The sequence below is a fragment of the Ochotona princeps genome, chromosome 8 (assembly GCF_030435755.1).
Source record: "Ochotona princeps isolate mOchPri1 chromosome 8, mOchPri1.hap1, whole genome shotgun sequence".
Lineage (NCBI taxonomy): Eukaryota > Metazoa > Chordata > Mammalia > Lagomorpha > Ochotonidae > Ochotona > Ochotona princeps.
Genome location: NC_080839.1, coordinates 14,971,753 through 14,989,491, shown reverse-complemented (window position 1 = coordinate 14,989,491; position 17,739 = coordinate 14,971,753). Strand labels below are relative to the sequence as shown.

The window sequence follows — 17,739 nt, the reverse complement described above, 5'->3', positions numbered from 1 at the left end:
AAGACGAATCAGAATGTTTACAGTGCTCTAGCCTGGTTTCAGCAGAAACCAGGGCAACCTCCAAAGCTCCTGATCTACCTTGCATCCAGTTTAGCCGATGGGGTCCCTGACAGGTTCAAGGGCAGTGGATCTGGGACATCCTACACTCTCACCATCAGCGGGGTGCAGGCTGCAGATGTCAGAATCTACTACTGTTTTGGTGCTTATAGTTGGAGTAGTGGTATTAACTGAGTGATACAAGACTGATCAAAAACCACACAGGAAAGCAGAAATGTGAGTCTGGGTTTCCCCAGCTTCCTGTCATGTGGCCTCTATCTGCAAAGAGTTATTTTCAGATACAGTCAGTCTTCCATAGTCCCTGGAAAATACTTGGAAGGGCCCCTGGGAATCCTTTGTAGCCTCCTCTTTTCTCTTACTTGCCACCTGCAGCACTGATATGTCCATGTTTCTACCCAGCTAAAGGAAAGAAGTGTTTGTGTCTGAGCACTCAACATTACAACTTTCTTTTGGAGTTATACAGTAAAAGATTAAGCATTATGAATATTTTGAGCAGAAATGTTAAGCACAGTTTATTAAAATGCAAGTTATAGATTTTAACATTCTAGAAATATGTAGATAAGAGGCAGTGTTTGTAAAAATATGAGATTCTTTGTTCTTTCAGAATCCAATGCCCCTCTGCCACAGAGGGAACAATCAACTAAACCTGTGGTTCTCAGGCCTGCAGCTGATGCTCTCAGCTGCCCGCAGCTCCCAGGGGCTCCCCTGTCCTCAATGTTGCCTCTGGGTTAGCCAGCAGGTGCAGGTGAATGATTCAGAATTTGTCTTCTGACATTCAAATCTCATGGCACATGGGTAGTTTTGCCCAAAGACACAGGGTGAGTTCTTGTGGGAATCTGGAATTTTAACACAGGCCAATATATGTTTAAAGATTTTCTTTCACATGGCCATGTTGACTCCATATTCGAGGCTGTAACTAGAGACAGGGCACTTGGAAAACAGTGTGATGTGAAATCCAGCGTTCCTGCTGACCTGCTTGATTCTGTGTTGCTCCATGTGTTTAATTTAGTCCTCTCTAGAATTTAACCTGCCACATACAACTGTCTCTAAACCATCTTAGATCACAAATGATTACATCCTAGATTTTGAAAAAAAGATTGATTTATTTTTAATGGAAAGGAAGATAAACAAAGAGGAAGAGACACAGAGTGGAAGATCTTCCATCCGATGATTGACTCCCCAAATGATAGCAATGGCTGGAGCTCTATCGGTTTGAAGCCAGGAGCCTGGAGCTTCCTCCGCATCTCCCATGAGGGTGCAGGATCCCAAGGCTTTTAGCCATCCTCGACTGCTTTCCCAGGCCACAAGCAGGGACCTGGATGGGAAGCAGGTCTGTCAGGGATTAGAACCAGTGTCCACATGGGATTCCTGCAAATTCAAGGTGAGGACTTTAGTCGCTAGGTTACCGCGCTGGCCGACATTTCAGATTTTATGGAAAAGAAATACCTTATATTCCTGACCCTTGCCTCATCTGCACTGTCTCTTTTCATCCCTTGAATTCAGCTCTGTTCTCTCACATTCTGTGTAATCTTATTTTTTTCACCCTAATATGGAAGCAGAGCAGCAAACCAATCAGGACCTGTAGCTCCACTCACACCCTTTGATTCCTGAGCCCTAGGCTTTCACACACCTGGTTGCCATGAGGTCACTAAGATAATTTAAGTGAAGAGATTTTCCTCTAAGAGGAATTTGTGCTCCCATCCTTTTATCAATAAATGTCTGATTCTGCCAAACTGACATGAAATGAGAACAATGTGACATTTGGTGATCTCAGAGCTCCGTCAGTTTATGGGTAGGTAGAAGAAATTATATGTATTCGTATCAGATGAAAATATTATTTAGAAATTGTTGTCCTTTTTATGATGTCAAATTGTACCCTGTGCTCTCATCATAGTTCAGCGGACTCTCTGGGATGCAACCGAGGAGGCAGCAGGGCTGTGCTCCTTCTGGCAGCTCCAGAGGGGAGGATCCAAGTCCCTGTTCTTGCAGCTTCAGGATGCCCCACTTGTCCTGCTCTGTGGCTCCTCCCTTCCCTCATTCCAACAACCTTCTCCACTGTCACACTTCCCTCTGACCTAGACCCACCTCTTTGTAAGGAGGATTGTATTATGTTATATTATATTACAATAATCTCCAGAGAACCTCATTAGGTAATTTATCTTCCAAAATCCTTCTAACATTTAAAGTAACATTCCCAGAATCCATATATTTGTTTCCAGTTTTGAAACCAAGAGCACCAGGCAAAAAATGCAGGATCACATGAGAAGACAGGAGAGGCTGACTGGAGGGCAGAGGAGTAAGAGAAGGGGAAGGGCTTGAAAGCCCAGTGCTGAGGATGAAATCTTCTGATGTACACAGAGGGGGAGAGTCTTTATAACCTGGATTTCTTATATAAAGGACCCAGGACAGGCTGCTCCACTCAGCCTTCCCTGGTTACTAGTTCATACCCCACAGTGAAGCAGGAGATGGGGTCTGCTCTACAGACAAGGGAGAGACAGAGCAGGGCAGGGAGGAAGCAGCTGGGGCAGCAGGAGCTCACTCCTCTGTGGCCCTGGGGCGGAAGCTGGTGTTGGAGGCTGAATGGTTATATTGAAGGCTGCTTTCATATTGTCCACAAGACTAATGTCCCACATGCTCGGCCTGGAAGCTACTGATGATGAGACGAAATCTGTTCCGGAGCTGCTTCCCCTGAATCTCTCAGGGATCCCAGTTGCTCAGATGGATGTCAGTAAATGAGTAGCTTAGGAGCCTGTCTTGGTTTCTGCTGATACCAGGCTGGTTAGTTCTTCTGGAGATAACTGGACAAGAGACTCTGGCTGGACTTGCAGTTGATGGTGACCTTCTCTCCTGCAGACACCGTCTGAGAGTTTGGCGACTGAGTCATCTGATGTCTCCACAAGCACCAGCCTTAAGGAATGGGCAGTGACCACACAATGCATCACTAATACCTTAGAATGCAAACCCAGGAATGTAAGTTTTCTTATTCTTTAGAATATATCAGACTGCTCACGTGAGTGGTTGAAGGTTGCATGATGCATTTTACATCATTAGAATGTTGTTTACTGCTTGAAAACTCTTACCAAAGACCTGGATCTCCTGGATCCCCTGGAAGATGAGGAGTTTTGCTGCAGCCCCATCTTTCTACTGAATCTCCATTGGATGCACTCATGTCCAGCCCCCAGGAAACCATTTCTAGATCTCTGGGCAGGCAGCGTTGGGCTTGTAGAGCCTCTGCAAAGTACAAGCAAATAGAATCCCAGGGCACCTGTGGGGATTCACAGAGACCAGCAATGGAAGGAGGAGACAGAGATGCCATCACCCCAGGAAATATGATATTATGCCTTCCAAAGGAGCAGGGCCCAATTGAAAGGTCCAGTTTACAGGTAAATCCAGCAAAGTCTCCTGACTCAAACTGTACATCAACTACACAATCTCAAATCAGTTTGTAAGCTTGAATAACCTGTCACAAAATAGATGTGATTATGAGCATGTACTTTTAAAAGTTTTAAACTTACTGGAGTTTTTCATTAAGTTTGTAGCAAAGTAGATGTGGTGGCTAATCTTGTTTTGCTACTAAAAGAAGTTGGAAATCATGCTTAATTAGTTATAATGTGAATTTCCTAGTAATTTTTGTAAGACTCATGTTCATATGCTATCAGTTCACAGAGTGTATGGATTTTACTGGTTAGCAAAGACAGTGCCTGAATGTTGTATCTTTCAGAGTCTTTTGATCTGTTTTGTATATTTGAAGCTGCTTCACTCAATCCATACCACTTCTGTTATTTTCCTTAGCCCAAAGCCCCTTTCAAAATAATACATCACTGTACACTTGTGAATCACTCTGATACTATTCCTTTTGTCAATCACTGTATTATTATTCTTTGAATACTTTTCATGGTACCATAGCGGTGGCATATCAGGCTAGTCCTCCTAGCTGGTTTGTATCCCAGCTGCTCCACTTCTGATCAGCTCCTCGTTCATGAACTGGGAATGCAGTGGAAGATGGACAGGATCTTGGGGTAGTGCTCCCACACAGGAGACCCAGAAAACGCTCCTGGCCTCCAACTTCAGTTCAGCCCATCTCTGGTTTTTGTGATCATTTGGAAAATGAATTTGAAGATGGAAAATCCTTTGGCTCTCCTTCTCTCTAATTCTGATTCTGAAGTACAATAAATAAATATTTACAAACTCTTATTTTACTTTAACATATACCTATACAAAGGAACTCACTGCACGTATTCTATATAATTTCAAGAGTATTGTGATTCTTCCCTCTCTATCCACCCTCCCTCTCACCATCTCTCCTTCTTCTGTTATTTTCTTTTTTAATCTCTATAATGACATAATTTGGATTTATTTCATATTCCCAAGGTTGTCCATCCTCTAAATAAGATTTTCATATAGAAAATGGAAAATCCACTGTTCCTTAGGATGGTAGACCAGGGGTGTTGGGTCTCAAGTCCTCCCTAATTCCCCAACACAACCAGTTCTAAGCGGTAATGGCTCCACCTGGAGGTCATGAGAGGAAATCATATCAGCTTTCCCTCTGGTAGAGCAGGTCTGCATACAAAATGAAACAATAGTGTTCTCACACATTTGTGCCAATAACAGTATCATTGGTTGCAAACAAATATCATTATTACAGACTCTTACATGTAGAATATCTTGAAAAAATCAAATGGAACCCTTGAGCAGCTGCCTCTGCACCCACTCTGCTCCGTGTGAGGGACCTCCTCTGCCGCAATGCCATTGCAGGGGCCAGCGGGTGGTGTGTGTCCTCATCCACCTAGTGCATCCTCCGGTGGCAGGCTGAGGGGAGGGGCAGAGGCAGGAGGAAAGGATCAGGGCTGCTCTACTCCGTGCTTCCTGAAAAAAATGAACTGAGAGGCAAACTCATTAATGATGCAACTACAAGTTGTCCTCTCATTGACAAAAGAGCGTTTAAAATTTCTCTTGTTGCTACACATGAAACCGGCTGACCTGCAGGTCAGTAACAGGAATCAGTGCTCGAACTCCAGATACCTGAGAAATGGAGCCAAGTTTTTGCAGGATGTCTTACCTTGTTTCATGTTTATTTCAAGTGAAAATTTTCTATCTGGCTGCACCTCACCATTTGTGAAAATATTTATTTATTCACACTGAAGACTGAGTGTGAAGGAAAGACACACATTGAAAAAGAGAGAGAGAGAGAGAGAGAGAGAGAGAGAGAAGCAGGTGAGTCAGCCAAAGAAGGAAACAGGAATGTTCAGTGTCAGCAGACACAGGGAGAGGCAGCTGCTCCATCCCTGAATTGTTTTCTAGAAGAGGCAGGTGAGGCTGTCACTGACTTTTGGGATAAGTCCATCTTGGAGGTAACATGGGCTGGTTTCCTGGTGCAAAAAACCTAGAACAGACTTTTCCACTCAGTCTTCTATGCTTACTAGTACACACTCCATAGTGAAGCAGGGGTTTGTTCTGTAGACAAGGAATGAACAGAGCAGGGCTTGAAGGCAGCAGCTGGGACAGCAGGAGCTCACTCCCCTGTGTCCCTCGGGAGGAGGTTTGTGTTGGAGGCTGAATCCCTGTGAGAGGACTGCTCTCATGCTGGCCATACTAGTAAACTCCCTTTTCCTGACTGGACGCAACTGGTGGTGAGAGTGAAACCTGTCACTGACCCATTTCCACTGAATGTGTCAGGGACTTCATATGCTCAGGTGATGCTCAGGAGATCTGAAGTTTATGAGCCTGTCCTCACTTGTTTCTCTCAGTCTAGATTGTTCTTCTGTTTTGACCTGGATAAGAAACTGGCTGGATTGGCCATTGATGGTGACCTTCTTTTTAAAGTTTTATTTATTTTTTATCGCAAAGTCAGATATACAGAGAGGAAGATCTTCTGTCCGATGATTCAATCCCCAAGTGACGACAACAACAGCCAGTGCTGCGCCGAGCTGAAGCCAGGAGTCAGGGACTTGCTCCATATCTCCCACACATGGGTGCAGGGTCCCAAGGCTTTGGGCCATCTTCGACTGCTTTCCCAGGCCACAAGCTGGGAGCTGGATAGGAAGTGGAGCTGCTGGGATTAGAACCGGCGCCCATATGAGATCCCGGACTTTAGCTGCTAGGCCACCATGCCGGGCCCGATAGTGACCTTCTTTGCTGCAGACATAGCCAGGGAGCTTAGAGACTGGCATCACACGATGTCCCAAAATGCACCAGCAATGAGTAATGGACAGCAATCACACACTGCATCACTAATAACTCAGAGTGCATCTCTGGAAACCGAAGTTTTCTTATTCTTGTGAACAAATAGGACTGCTCAGGTGAAATATTGAAGGTTCCATAATGCATTTTATCATTGTTATAAAGCTGTTAACTGATAAACTGGATAGCAGAAAAGGGTAAGTATTATTGTCTTCAAGCAAACAACAGTATCACAGTTTCTCTTAGTTTCAGTAAAGTCCAGGTTTCTCCTATACTTATTCTGACCCCCAAATAGGGATTTCTCCAAGAGTTACGCATTAAATAAAGAATGATAGAATTGTATGGAGACAACAAGATTTGGATGCTAGGGTGCTATTTGCAACTGGGGGTGTGGTGGGTCAGTAGGCTGCAGTGGCAGTGATCTACCAAGGTAGCCAACTATATACACAGCCACACATCCCTATCTCATTGAAATAGTCTTCTTTTATTCTCTGCAATGTCTTTCTCTGTATGTGGATATTCTATCTCTCATTATCATTAACGAATGTTCTTACATGATGAATCCCCTGTTTGAACCAGTTTGTGGTTGTCATGATCTCAAACACCTCCCTGGAAGACAACTCCCTGTGCATCCCGCACCCACAGCCTGCCCCTCTCTGATGTCACATCCTTGGCCAGCTGGGTCCTATGGGTGAGTGTCTTACTCACTCTGCCTGGGCTCTGGCTCCTGCCCAGAAGGTTTCTGTCTCCATATGTTCACTCCTTCTTCCACCCCTCGGGGACATGACCAGTGAGCCAACACCTCAGCATTCCCATATGAGAACACCAACTTCACCCCAGTGCAGCTCACAGGCTATGTGAAGAGCTTCTGCAACCACATTCCTTCCATTCTTTTTGTCTTCACCTTGACTGGGCCCTCTGTGTCCAAAAGGAAGCCACTGATACCAGAGGATGTGAAAGAGATTTGGTGATAGCACAATAGGCAGGCTCAGAAAGCACAGTTGATTCGGGGATATTAAGAAGTATCAGCATATACAGAACTGTTCTGAAGGCATGGCTAGGGCTAAGAGGGGGCAGAAAGCATCAGTAATAAGTTGAAGCTCCAGGGAACTTCTGGAATGGAATGGGTGGTAAGAAGTAGAGCTGGGGTGATGGAGGGGGGAGATCAACGCTTTTCCTATAGGGTGGGAGAAAATCCTTGATTGTACCTGGCCTTGAAGGTAGGGGCAGAGCAGTCAAACTGGAAAGACAAATCACTTAACTAAGAACACAGGTTAGTGCTGACTGATGGAGCTCCTCATAAAACCCATTCTTCCATCTCAGGTTTCTTATTTATGTTCTTCTACTTAACACCAAGAGCATTAGGGAATCAGAGCCAGAGGAAGCCTCCGTAGGTCAGCCTTGGCCACCGGGACTACACTGAGGAGCCTGTCACCTTTCTTGCAGTTTTCTTTTTCTTCTTTTTAATTTTGTTTTAAGATTTATGCATAATAGCGGGAACTGATCCAATCCAAAGCTAAGATCTAGGCACTTCCCCTGGACCTTCCACATGGGTGCAAGGTCCCAAACACTTAGGGCATCCTCCATTGCTTTCCCAGGCCGCAGCAGGAGGCTGGATGGGATGTGGAGCAGCTGGGACACCAACCGATGTCCATATGCTCTCACCCTACACAGTATTCAGTGCCAGCCAGGACACAGTATGGACAAGAGCCCCACTCAGCTCTTGGGCATCCTGCTGCTCTGGCCCCCAGGAAAGGAAGGACAGCACCAGGAACTGCCTCATCCAGTGTGGTAGTGCTGCTGGAGGGTTTTTTTTGTTTGTTTGTTTCTCCTGCAATAACTTGATGATCAGAGTTGGTGTTTGTGTTTTTATTTAGCTTCTCAGGTGCCAAATGTGCCTTGGTGGTGACCCAGTCTCTATCTCTGGTATGTGCATCTGTGGGAGACACAGTCATCATCAATTGCCAGGTGAGTCAGAGCATTAGCAATGTTTTAGCTTGGTATCAGCAGAAACCAGGGCAATCTCCTAGGCTCCTGATGCATGGTGCATCCACTTTACAACCTGGAGTCTCATCAAAGTTCAGAGGCAGTGGATCTGGGGCAGAGTTCACTCTCACCATCAGTGGAGTACAGCCTGAAGATGTTGTAACTTATTAGTGTTACTAGTGGTACAGTTCACCTCCCACATGTAACTTGACTTAACAAACACTCTCCCGCTATCCCCCAGGAAATTAGAAGTGTGAGTCTGGGCTGCTCCAGCTTTTCCTCCTGGGGCTTCCATCTGCTGAGGTTGATTCTCATATGCAGCCAGGCTTTAAGGTACCTTAATGGTAGTTTGAAGGGCTGTTGGGTTCCTTTGCAACTTCGTAATTGGCATCTGGAGCACAGACATGTCTTTGGGCCCACTGATTTAAAGGAAAGAAATAACTATGCTTGAACGCCTCATGTGGCAGCATGCTTTTGGATCACTACAGCGAAGTTAGCATTCCATATATTTCAATCAGAAATAGTTTAATACAGTTTCTTAGAATCTAAACTGTACGTTTTAATATCCTAGGAATTTGGCAGTCAGACATGGCGATTGTGCCATGACTGTGCCAGAAATGTCAGACTCTGTGCTCTCCCAGAATCCAGTGCCCTTTTGTCACAGAAGGAACAGGCTGCTAAGCATGTGGTCCTCAGCCCTAGAACTGATGTCCTCAGTTGTCTGCAACACTCACACATAGTTCCCCAGTCCTCAACTTAATCCGCGGTCTGCCCATCGGTACAGCATCCTCTCCTGCTGACACTCACATCTCAGAAAATGTGGGTTGTTTGCCTCAAGACACATGGTGAGCAATTGTGGAATTCTGGGATTTTTAAGCCACGCAAATATATTCTTAAATATCTTCCTTCTACATGACCATGTTAAATCCATATTTGATATCATTTTTTTGCAGAAGATGTCACCAAAAAAAAAAAAAAACCAGGATGAATTGAAAGGCACAGATTCTGCTAGCATCGTGTCTGTATGTTGATCCAGATCTTCAATCCAGTCCCTTCTGATTTTCTGATTTTTAATAACGTGATGATCAGAGTTGATGTTTATGTTTCCCTTCTCAGGTGCCAGATGTGCCTTGCAGTTAACCCAGACTCCATCCATGGAGTCTGTAAATGAGGGAGACACAGTCACCAACAATTGTGAGACGAGTGAGAGTGTTGGCAGTGATCTAGCCTGGTTTCAGCAGAAACCAGGGCAACCTCCAAAGCTCCTGATCTATAAGGCATCCACTTTAGCCGATGGGGTCCCTGACAGGTTCAAGGGCAGTGGATCTGGGACATCATTCACTCTCACCATCAACGGGGTGCAGGCTGAGGATGTAGAAATCTACTACTGTTTTACTAGTTATAGTTTTGCTAGTAGTATAACATAGTGATACAAGCCTGAACAAAACCACCCATGAAAGCAGAAGTGTAAGTGTGTGCTGCCCCAGCTGTCTGTCCGTGGGCCTCTATCTGCTAAGAATCATTGTCAGATGTAGTTAGTCTTGATGGTCCCTAGAAATAGTTAGAAAGGCCCCTAAAACTCCTTTGTAGCCTCCTATTTTCTCCTTCTTGACACCTGCAGCACAGATATGACTATGTTTCCACTGATTTAAAGTAGTGTTTATGCCTGAGTTCTCATTGTTACAACATTCCATTAGATTCATACACTAAAATGGTAAGCATTATGGATATTTGAAGCAGAAACATTAAGCACAGTTTATTAGAATCCAAGATACAGACTTCAATGTTCTAGGAATATGGGGATTATAGTTGATGGTCATAGAAATATGGGACTCCGTGCTCTGTCCAAATCCAATGCCTCTCTGCCACAGAAGGAACAGGCAGCTAAACCTGTGTCATCAGCTCTGAATCCTATTCTGTCAGATGCCCGCAGCCTCCCAGGTGGCTACCTGTCCTCAGTGTTGTCCATGGATTAACTGGCAGGTGCAGATGGATGTTTCAGAATCTGTCTTCTGACATTCAAATCTCAGGGCACTTAGCATGTCTGCCCCAAGACTATGGTGAACTCTAAGGTAGATATGGAGTTATAACTAGGCCGATATATGATTAAGTAATTAGTTTCACATGGTCATGTTTACTCCATATTTCACTCTGTAACTAGAGACAGGGCGCTTGGAAAGCAGGGTGATGTGAAATTCAAGGTTCAGGCTGACCTGCTTGATTCCGAGTTACCCCAGTTATTTAATCCTGCCCTCTGTGCAATTATTCCTGCCACACACAACTATCTCAAAACCTTCATGGAAAACAGATAATAACATTTCAGATTTTTGGAGAAAGAAGTATCTCACGTCCCTGACCCTTTCCTCTGCTCTGTCCCTTCTTCTCCTTCAGACTCAGTCCTGTCCTTTCACATTCTTTGTAATCACATTTTATTCTTTTAATAGAAAGCAGAAAAGCAAACAACTAGAACCTCTTCCTCCATTCATACCCTTTGATAGCTGAGCCCTAGGCTTTCACACACCTGGTTGACAAGAGGTCACTAAGATAATTCACAGAAGAGATCTTCCTCTAAGAGGAAATTTGTGCTTCCACTTATAATCAACTATTGCCTAACACTTCAAAACCAACACCAAATGAAAACAAAGTGACACTTGAGGATCTCAGATGCCAGTCAATTAATGGGACAGGCAAAAGAAATTATCTGTATTCACCACAGCTGAACAATATTATGCATAAATTATTGTACTGTTATGATTTCAAGCTATACTCTGTGCCTGTCATCCCAGCTAGGGAGGTCAGAGGCCTCGCTGGGAAGAAACCAAGGAGGCAGCAGGGCTGTGCTCTTTCTGGCAGCTCCAGAGGGAGGATCCAAGTCCCTGTTCTTGCAGCTTCAGGATGCTCCACGTGTCCTGCTCTGTGTCTTCTCACTCCCCTCCCTCTAACAACCTTCTCCACCATACATCTGATTTTGGTTAGTGGCCTTCCTCCCTGTTGTGAGGTAATTGTATTGTGTTATATTTGGCCTGCCCCTGGGCTAGTTGCTCACCTGGTCTCCAGGCAGCTCAGAGAAAACTCACAGGTACGTTCATCTTTGCAGTTGATCTAGGTGTGTACTCAGAGTGGCTCGTGGATCCTAAATAAGGCTTCCATCGTGAATTAAAACAGTAATGATTGTTGCATTCATTACCTTTTATGTAAGTGAGAGGTTTACCCTGAGGAGTTTCAGGCAATGACCCCACCTGGCAAAAAGTGGTATTGTGGAAGACTTCAAGTCATCAGTAAGGGGCAGCCCATTTACCTTTTGAGCCTAAGTGCCCTCTAGTTTGGTTAGGGTGATTGTCTCTGCAGTGAATTCCTTCACATTATTCAGATTATTATACACTTTAGAGTTATTTCAAATTGGCCTCTTAGCACGAAATGCGCATGTGCTAAGTAGATCAGTAGGACAATGATAGGTTTAGTGAGGAATTGATAGCTATACTCTCTAAGATGTTACTGCAGGCTCTCCACCAACAAGGCTGTTCTATAAATCACCCATTTATTTCTATAAATCTGGAAATAAAAGTAGATTTAGCATGTTGTCCTTTGGTTCATTTAAATTGTGGCGAATTTCCCCCAAATGTCGTTGTGACATATGTAACCTGGAAAAGCCATATGCTATGCAGATAAATTAGTGTTGCCCTAGTCTGACCTGAGATGCCTGGGACACTGTTTTGTACTGTGCTATGAGATGGGCTGGGATTATCATCTCTGCACAGCATCATCCCAATCTCTGCTCATTTGAATGCTCCTTGATTAAAGTTCACTGCCCTGCAGACTTAAGAGCAGGCTGCTCACACCCTGTGTAGGAGTCAGTGGGGTTTCTTCTTGTTTGGCAGAGATTTTTTTCTGGGTGTGATCTCATCTAATCGAGGTACCTACAGATGAATGCAAACATTGATGATAGTTACATTCATCCAATTTCATATTGGTAGTTAGAAGCTGATGCTAATGAAGTTCAGCAAATGACAGTAAATGGCAGAAAATTCTATTACAGAGCCTCTCATGTCAACAATGTTGCAGCCCTTTTAGTCTTTGGGCATAAGAATCTTCTACTATGTAATGGTGCTTCTATTTGCAGTAAATTGCTTCTCATTATTCAGATTCTAACAGTGTCTGAGAGTCATTATATCCTGACTCCTAAATATATATGAATGCTTCTCTTTTTCTAAATAGTGCAAATGAAATAATACCAGAGGCCCAGAGATGTAGAAGTAATAAGTAAAGTGTGGGAAGAATTTAAGGGTAGCTTGAGGAATTGATAGACTTACTAAATAGAAAATGCTGCACATTCTCTAACAGTAAGTTGCTCTCCTGTAAATTGTGACACTGCCATGAACTGCAAGTAGATTAACACCATCTTGTTCTTGAGCTCATTCAGAGTTTGTCAAGTAGCTCTCAAATGCTTTATGTCACATAATGTGTGTCAGAGAGGATCATGCCTGTGCAGTTAAATTAGTGCAGGTCCAGGGCGTGACATGGATGCCTGGAGACACTTCCCTGTGTTCAGTTATGAGAAAAGCTGGGTCTTTCTGCTTTGCACAATGGTACCACTTCCCCTGATGATTTGCGTGTCCCCAGCACACAGCCCACTGCCTTCAGACTTATGAGCAGGTTGCTCACAACCAGTGCAGGATCAGTGCCAGTCAGGACACAGCATGGACATGAGGACCCCTGCTCAGTTCCTGGGGCTCCTGCTGCTCTGGGTCCCAGGTGAAGAAGGATAACACCAGGAATTGAATTCTTCCAGTGTGATCATGTGTAAGAACACGATGATCAGAGTAGATGTTTATGTTCCCTTCTCAGGTGCCAGATGTGTCTTTGTGGTGACCCAGACTTCATCCATGGAGTCTGCAGATGAGGGAGGCACAGTCACCAACAATTGCGAGATGGATCAGAGCATTAGCAATGCTCTAGCCTGGTTTCAGCAGAAACCAGGGCAACCTCCAAAGCTCCTGATCCGTAGTGCATCCACTTTAGCCGATGGGGTCCCTGACAGGTTCAAGGGCAGTGGATCTGGGACATCATACACTCTCACCATCAACGGGGTGCAGGCTGCGGATGCTGGAATCTACTACTGTTATGCAGATTATAGTTATGCTAATAGGACTAACAAACCTGAACAAAAACCACCCATGAAAGCAGAAGTGCAAGTCTGTGCTGCCCAGCTGAATTTGAAGCTGGGGGAGTTTTATTTGCTGCTTCTAGCGGTGTCTTCCTGGTCTACACTATAGGTCTAGAACCACATTACTGGTGTCATAAAGATGGAACTCCTGCTTCAGCACACTAACAGATAAGCAAAAGAAATTCAAGGTTTTTTTTATTTTTTATTTTCTTAATCTTTCTATCCCTTAGAGGGGAGAACTGACATGAATTGAGATGAGACACACATGTAACAACCAGAATTTTTCTCCAATGTCAAGGATTCTAGACTTCATAGCAAATTTATATTGGAGTGGAGAAGCACTGGAAGCAGAGAAGTGAGACTGAGATGAGACGTGGTAAGGGCTCCTAAGCCAGTTGATTGTACCTCAGGATGATTGCATGTTAAGCCCACATGGAAAATAGGGGCTGTCTAATGGTTGACTCAAAGAGGTGAGGGAGCTGGGGTCCTTAGCATCTCCTTCTACATCGTACATAGAGCGTTGCCTAAGGGCTGCTCATCCCATGTCCTGTGGTAAGCATTTTGCAGGTTAAGCTGCCTCCCCAGCTCAGAGACCTCAGTGTAGCCCAAGCAGGAGTAGATGGAGGGAGTCAGCAGAGGAAGGGTAAGCATGGGGTGGTGCTGATGCCCTCTTCCTCCAAAGATGTGTGTATTCCATCTTTAAGAAGTTTGCTTCTTCTTGATTTGCATAAACACTCTGATAGCAGATTCCCTTGGAAATCACAGTTTGGTGGGCATTAGATGTTTTTTAATGTGGCTGCACCCCCATGTTCTGGTCACCTGTGTTAATGCCTCAGTAATGCCCACCACTTCTCTAGCTCCCAGGTTCCATGGCACTGAGGTGTGACTTCCTTATATTCTGGTGGTGTAGACTGGGTGACTGGTACAAAACAAGATGTGAGATACAGGGGTGCAAATCTAAGTCTAAATCTATTGGAACCCACTGACTGCTCTATGTTATTGGCACTAGATTGACAGACTCCTGGGCAGGGAGAAGGCGAGTGCTCCCACCCTCCCCTGCCTCCAGAAAAGAGTAGGAGACAAATGAGGCACTTTCAGTGCATGACTTGGTCCTGCACCAAGCATCAGCTACCCTCATCTAAGTTAGGCGGGTTAATAATTGATCTTTCCCCTGGGCTACCTCACCTGTTATGTACCTACCAGTTTCCAGACATGGTCCACATGAGCCCCAGTGTTAGATACTGCAGCTCAGAGAAACTAACCAAGAGAATCTACACAAGGTTTCTTTTCAATAGAATTGTACGAATGTGAACTCATATAATGGGTCTTGTGGATCCTAATTCAGGTACATACTGATAAATATAGATACTGGTATATTCATGACATTTCACATCAGGAATCAGAGCTTCATGCTGCTAAAGTTCAGGAAAATATAACCAACCACAGAAAATTGTGTTGCAGAGGCCCTCATGTCCAGAAAGGGGCAGCCTGTTTAGTCCCTGGGCATAAGCACCCTCTCCTATATTATGGCACATCTATCTGCAGTAAATTGCTTCTCATTATTTTGATTCTAATGGTGTCTGAGTGTTACTATATTGTGGCTCCTAAATATATATGAATCATTCTCATCCTCTCTTCTAAATAAGTTAAATGAAGTAATTTCAGACTCCCAGAAATATATAAGCTATGAGTAAAGCATTGGAAGAATTTGAGGGCAGGCTAAGGAATGTATAGAATTATTCTATAAAATGGTACTGCATATTCTGTGAAAATAAATTTTCTGTAAATTGAAAAAGTTAATGAAATAAGAGATGACATAATCTTGTCCATCGGCCCATTTAGAGTTTACCAAGAGCCCCTCAAATGTCTTATGTCACACAATGTGTACAGAGAGGATCGTGTTATCTACAGGTAAATTAGTGCAGCAGAGGGGATGACCTGGGTGTCTGGAGACACTTCCCCTGTGCTCAGTAATGAGATGAGCTGGGCTCTTCTGCTTGGCACAAGAATATCACTTACTCTGCTATTTTACGTGTGCCCAGGACACAGTCCACTGCCCCGTACACTTATGAGCAGGCTTCTCTCACCCTGTGCAGGAGTTAGTGCCAGTCAGGACACAGCATGGACATGAGGGGGTCTGCTCAGCTCCTGGGGGTCCTGCTGCTCTGGCTCTCAGGTGAGGAAGGATAACACCAGTACCAGGAACTGAATACAGCCAGAGTGGTCAGTGTTGACTGAAACTTCCTGTCTCTGCTGTAATAACATGATGATGAGAGTGGATGTTTGTGTTTGTGTTTCTCTTCTCAGGTGCCACACGTGCCTTTGATGTGACCCAGACTCCAACCACAGTGTCTGCAGCTGTGGGAGACACAGTCACCATCAATTGCAAGACGGGTCAGAGTGTTGGTAGTAATCTAGCCTGGTTTCAGCAGAAACCAGGGAAACCTCCAAAGCAACTGATCTATGCTGCATCCACTTTAGCCGATGGGGTCCCTGACAGGTTCAAGGGCAGTAGATCTGGGACATCATACACTCTCACCATCAACGGGGTGCAGGCTGCGGATGTTGGAATCTACTACTGTGCTGGGTATTATAGTGCTAGTAGTGCTACTGCAGTGATATAAGTCTTAATCAAAACCAACCACAAAAGCAGAAGTGTGAGTCTGCACTGTCCAGTTCCCTATTCTGGAGTCTCTATCTGCTAAGAGTCATTCTCAGATGTAGTCAGTCTTGATGGTCCCTGAGATGTAATAAGAGACCCCTGAGACTCCTTTGTAGCATCTCTCATTTCCTCCTACTTAGCACCTGAAGCACTGATATGTTCATGTTTGAAAAGGTTCATTGTAAAGGTGACTGTATGCCTGGAACATGAACCATCCAGAGACTTCACTGCTCTCTGTAATGAGAACACTCTGCTTCCTGAAATGCCATGAAGCAAATGGAAGATAGGCAGTTCTTGAGAGTGTTAGATTTATGGGACAGTTGTCTTTGAAGCATTCTGTTCACTATTGTTTGCATTGAAGTGGTAAGGTTGAAACCTGTGGTTATACATTGCTAATCTTCACTGCCTGCTTTCTGCTTTGTGCCACGTAGATACTGTAACGTAGTTAAAATAAAAACCGCTCACAAATTTTGGGGGGAGCTTCTTTGTTCTTGAAAAGAAGTGGCCTTCCAACAGAAGAGTAAAGACATTTCACTCACCTTGAAGTTTTGAGTGATTTTTTTGAACCCCAACACATACTTCTACTGATTTAAAGGAAATAAACAATTATGTCTGGGTTCTCGATGTTGCAACAAACTTTCAGATTCATGTTTTAAAAGGGTGAGCTTATGGATATTTCAAGCCGAAACACTGAGCACAGTTATTAGTATCTAAGCTATATTCTAATGTTTTAGAAATGTGGGGATCAGTGATGGTAATCGTAGAAATGTGGGACTCTGTGCTCTCTCAGAATCTGAAGCCCCCTTGCTACAGAAGGAACAGGATGCTGACTTGCTCCTCAGCCCTGGAGCTGATGTTGTCAGCAGCCTGCAGGCTCACAGGTGATTCTTCTGTCCTCAATGTTGTCCGCTGGTCAGACTGCAGTTGTAGATGGATCATACAGATTTTGTCTTCTGACATTCACATCTCGTGGCACATGGGTTGTTCCCCCAAGACACAGAGTGAGTTCTTGTGGAGATCTGAATTTTAACTCAGGCCAATATATGCTTAAACATTTTCTTCTACATGGCCATGTTCACTCCACGTTTCATGCCATAAGTAGAGACAGAGAACAAGAAAACCAGGGTGATGCGAAATTCAGGCTTCATGCTGACCTGTTTGATTCTATGTTGCTCCAGGTCTTTAATCCAGCCATCTCTGCAATTATTCCTGTCACATACAACTATCTCAATACCTTCACAGTCCACAGGGGATTCCATTTCAGATTTTGGGGAAAAGAGGTATCTTGCATCCCTGATCTTTTCCTCATCTGCTCTGTTTCTTTTCATCCTTTGGTCTCAGCTCTGTCCTCTCATATTCTGTAATCTTATTTTCTCCTCCTAATACTGAGGCAGAAAAGCAAACAAATCAGAACCTCTTCCTCCACTCACTCTTTGATAGCTGAGCCCTAGGCTTTCACACAGTTGTATTGACAAGAGTTCACTAATATTCCATTCAAGAGATTTTCTCTCTAGGAGACATTTTCGCTACCACCTTACAGACATCTATTGCCTAATCTTGCCAAGCTTACACCAAATGAGAACAACGTGACTTTTGAGGATCTCAGATCAGCATGCAATAGTTGAGGTAACAGAAATTATCTGGAGCCCGGCGTGATAGCGTAATGGTTAAAGTCCCTGCCTTGCACGCC

General features: G+C 44.3%; 2 gene segments (V, D, J or C); both read left to right on the top strand.

Moving 5' to 3' along the window:
• LOC131481056 (immunoglobulin kappa variable 1D-13-like) overlaps positions 1-17,739 on the top strand; it is a 119,957-nt gene that overhangs the window by 18,122 nt on the left and 84,096 nt on the right.
• On the top strand, positions 15,502-16,034 carry LOC131480980 (Ig kappa chain V region 3381-like). The segment is given in 2 exon segments: positions 15,502-15,563; positions 15,695-16,034. Coding segments are annotated over 2 exon segments (372 nt in total).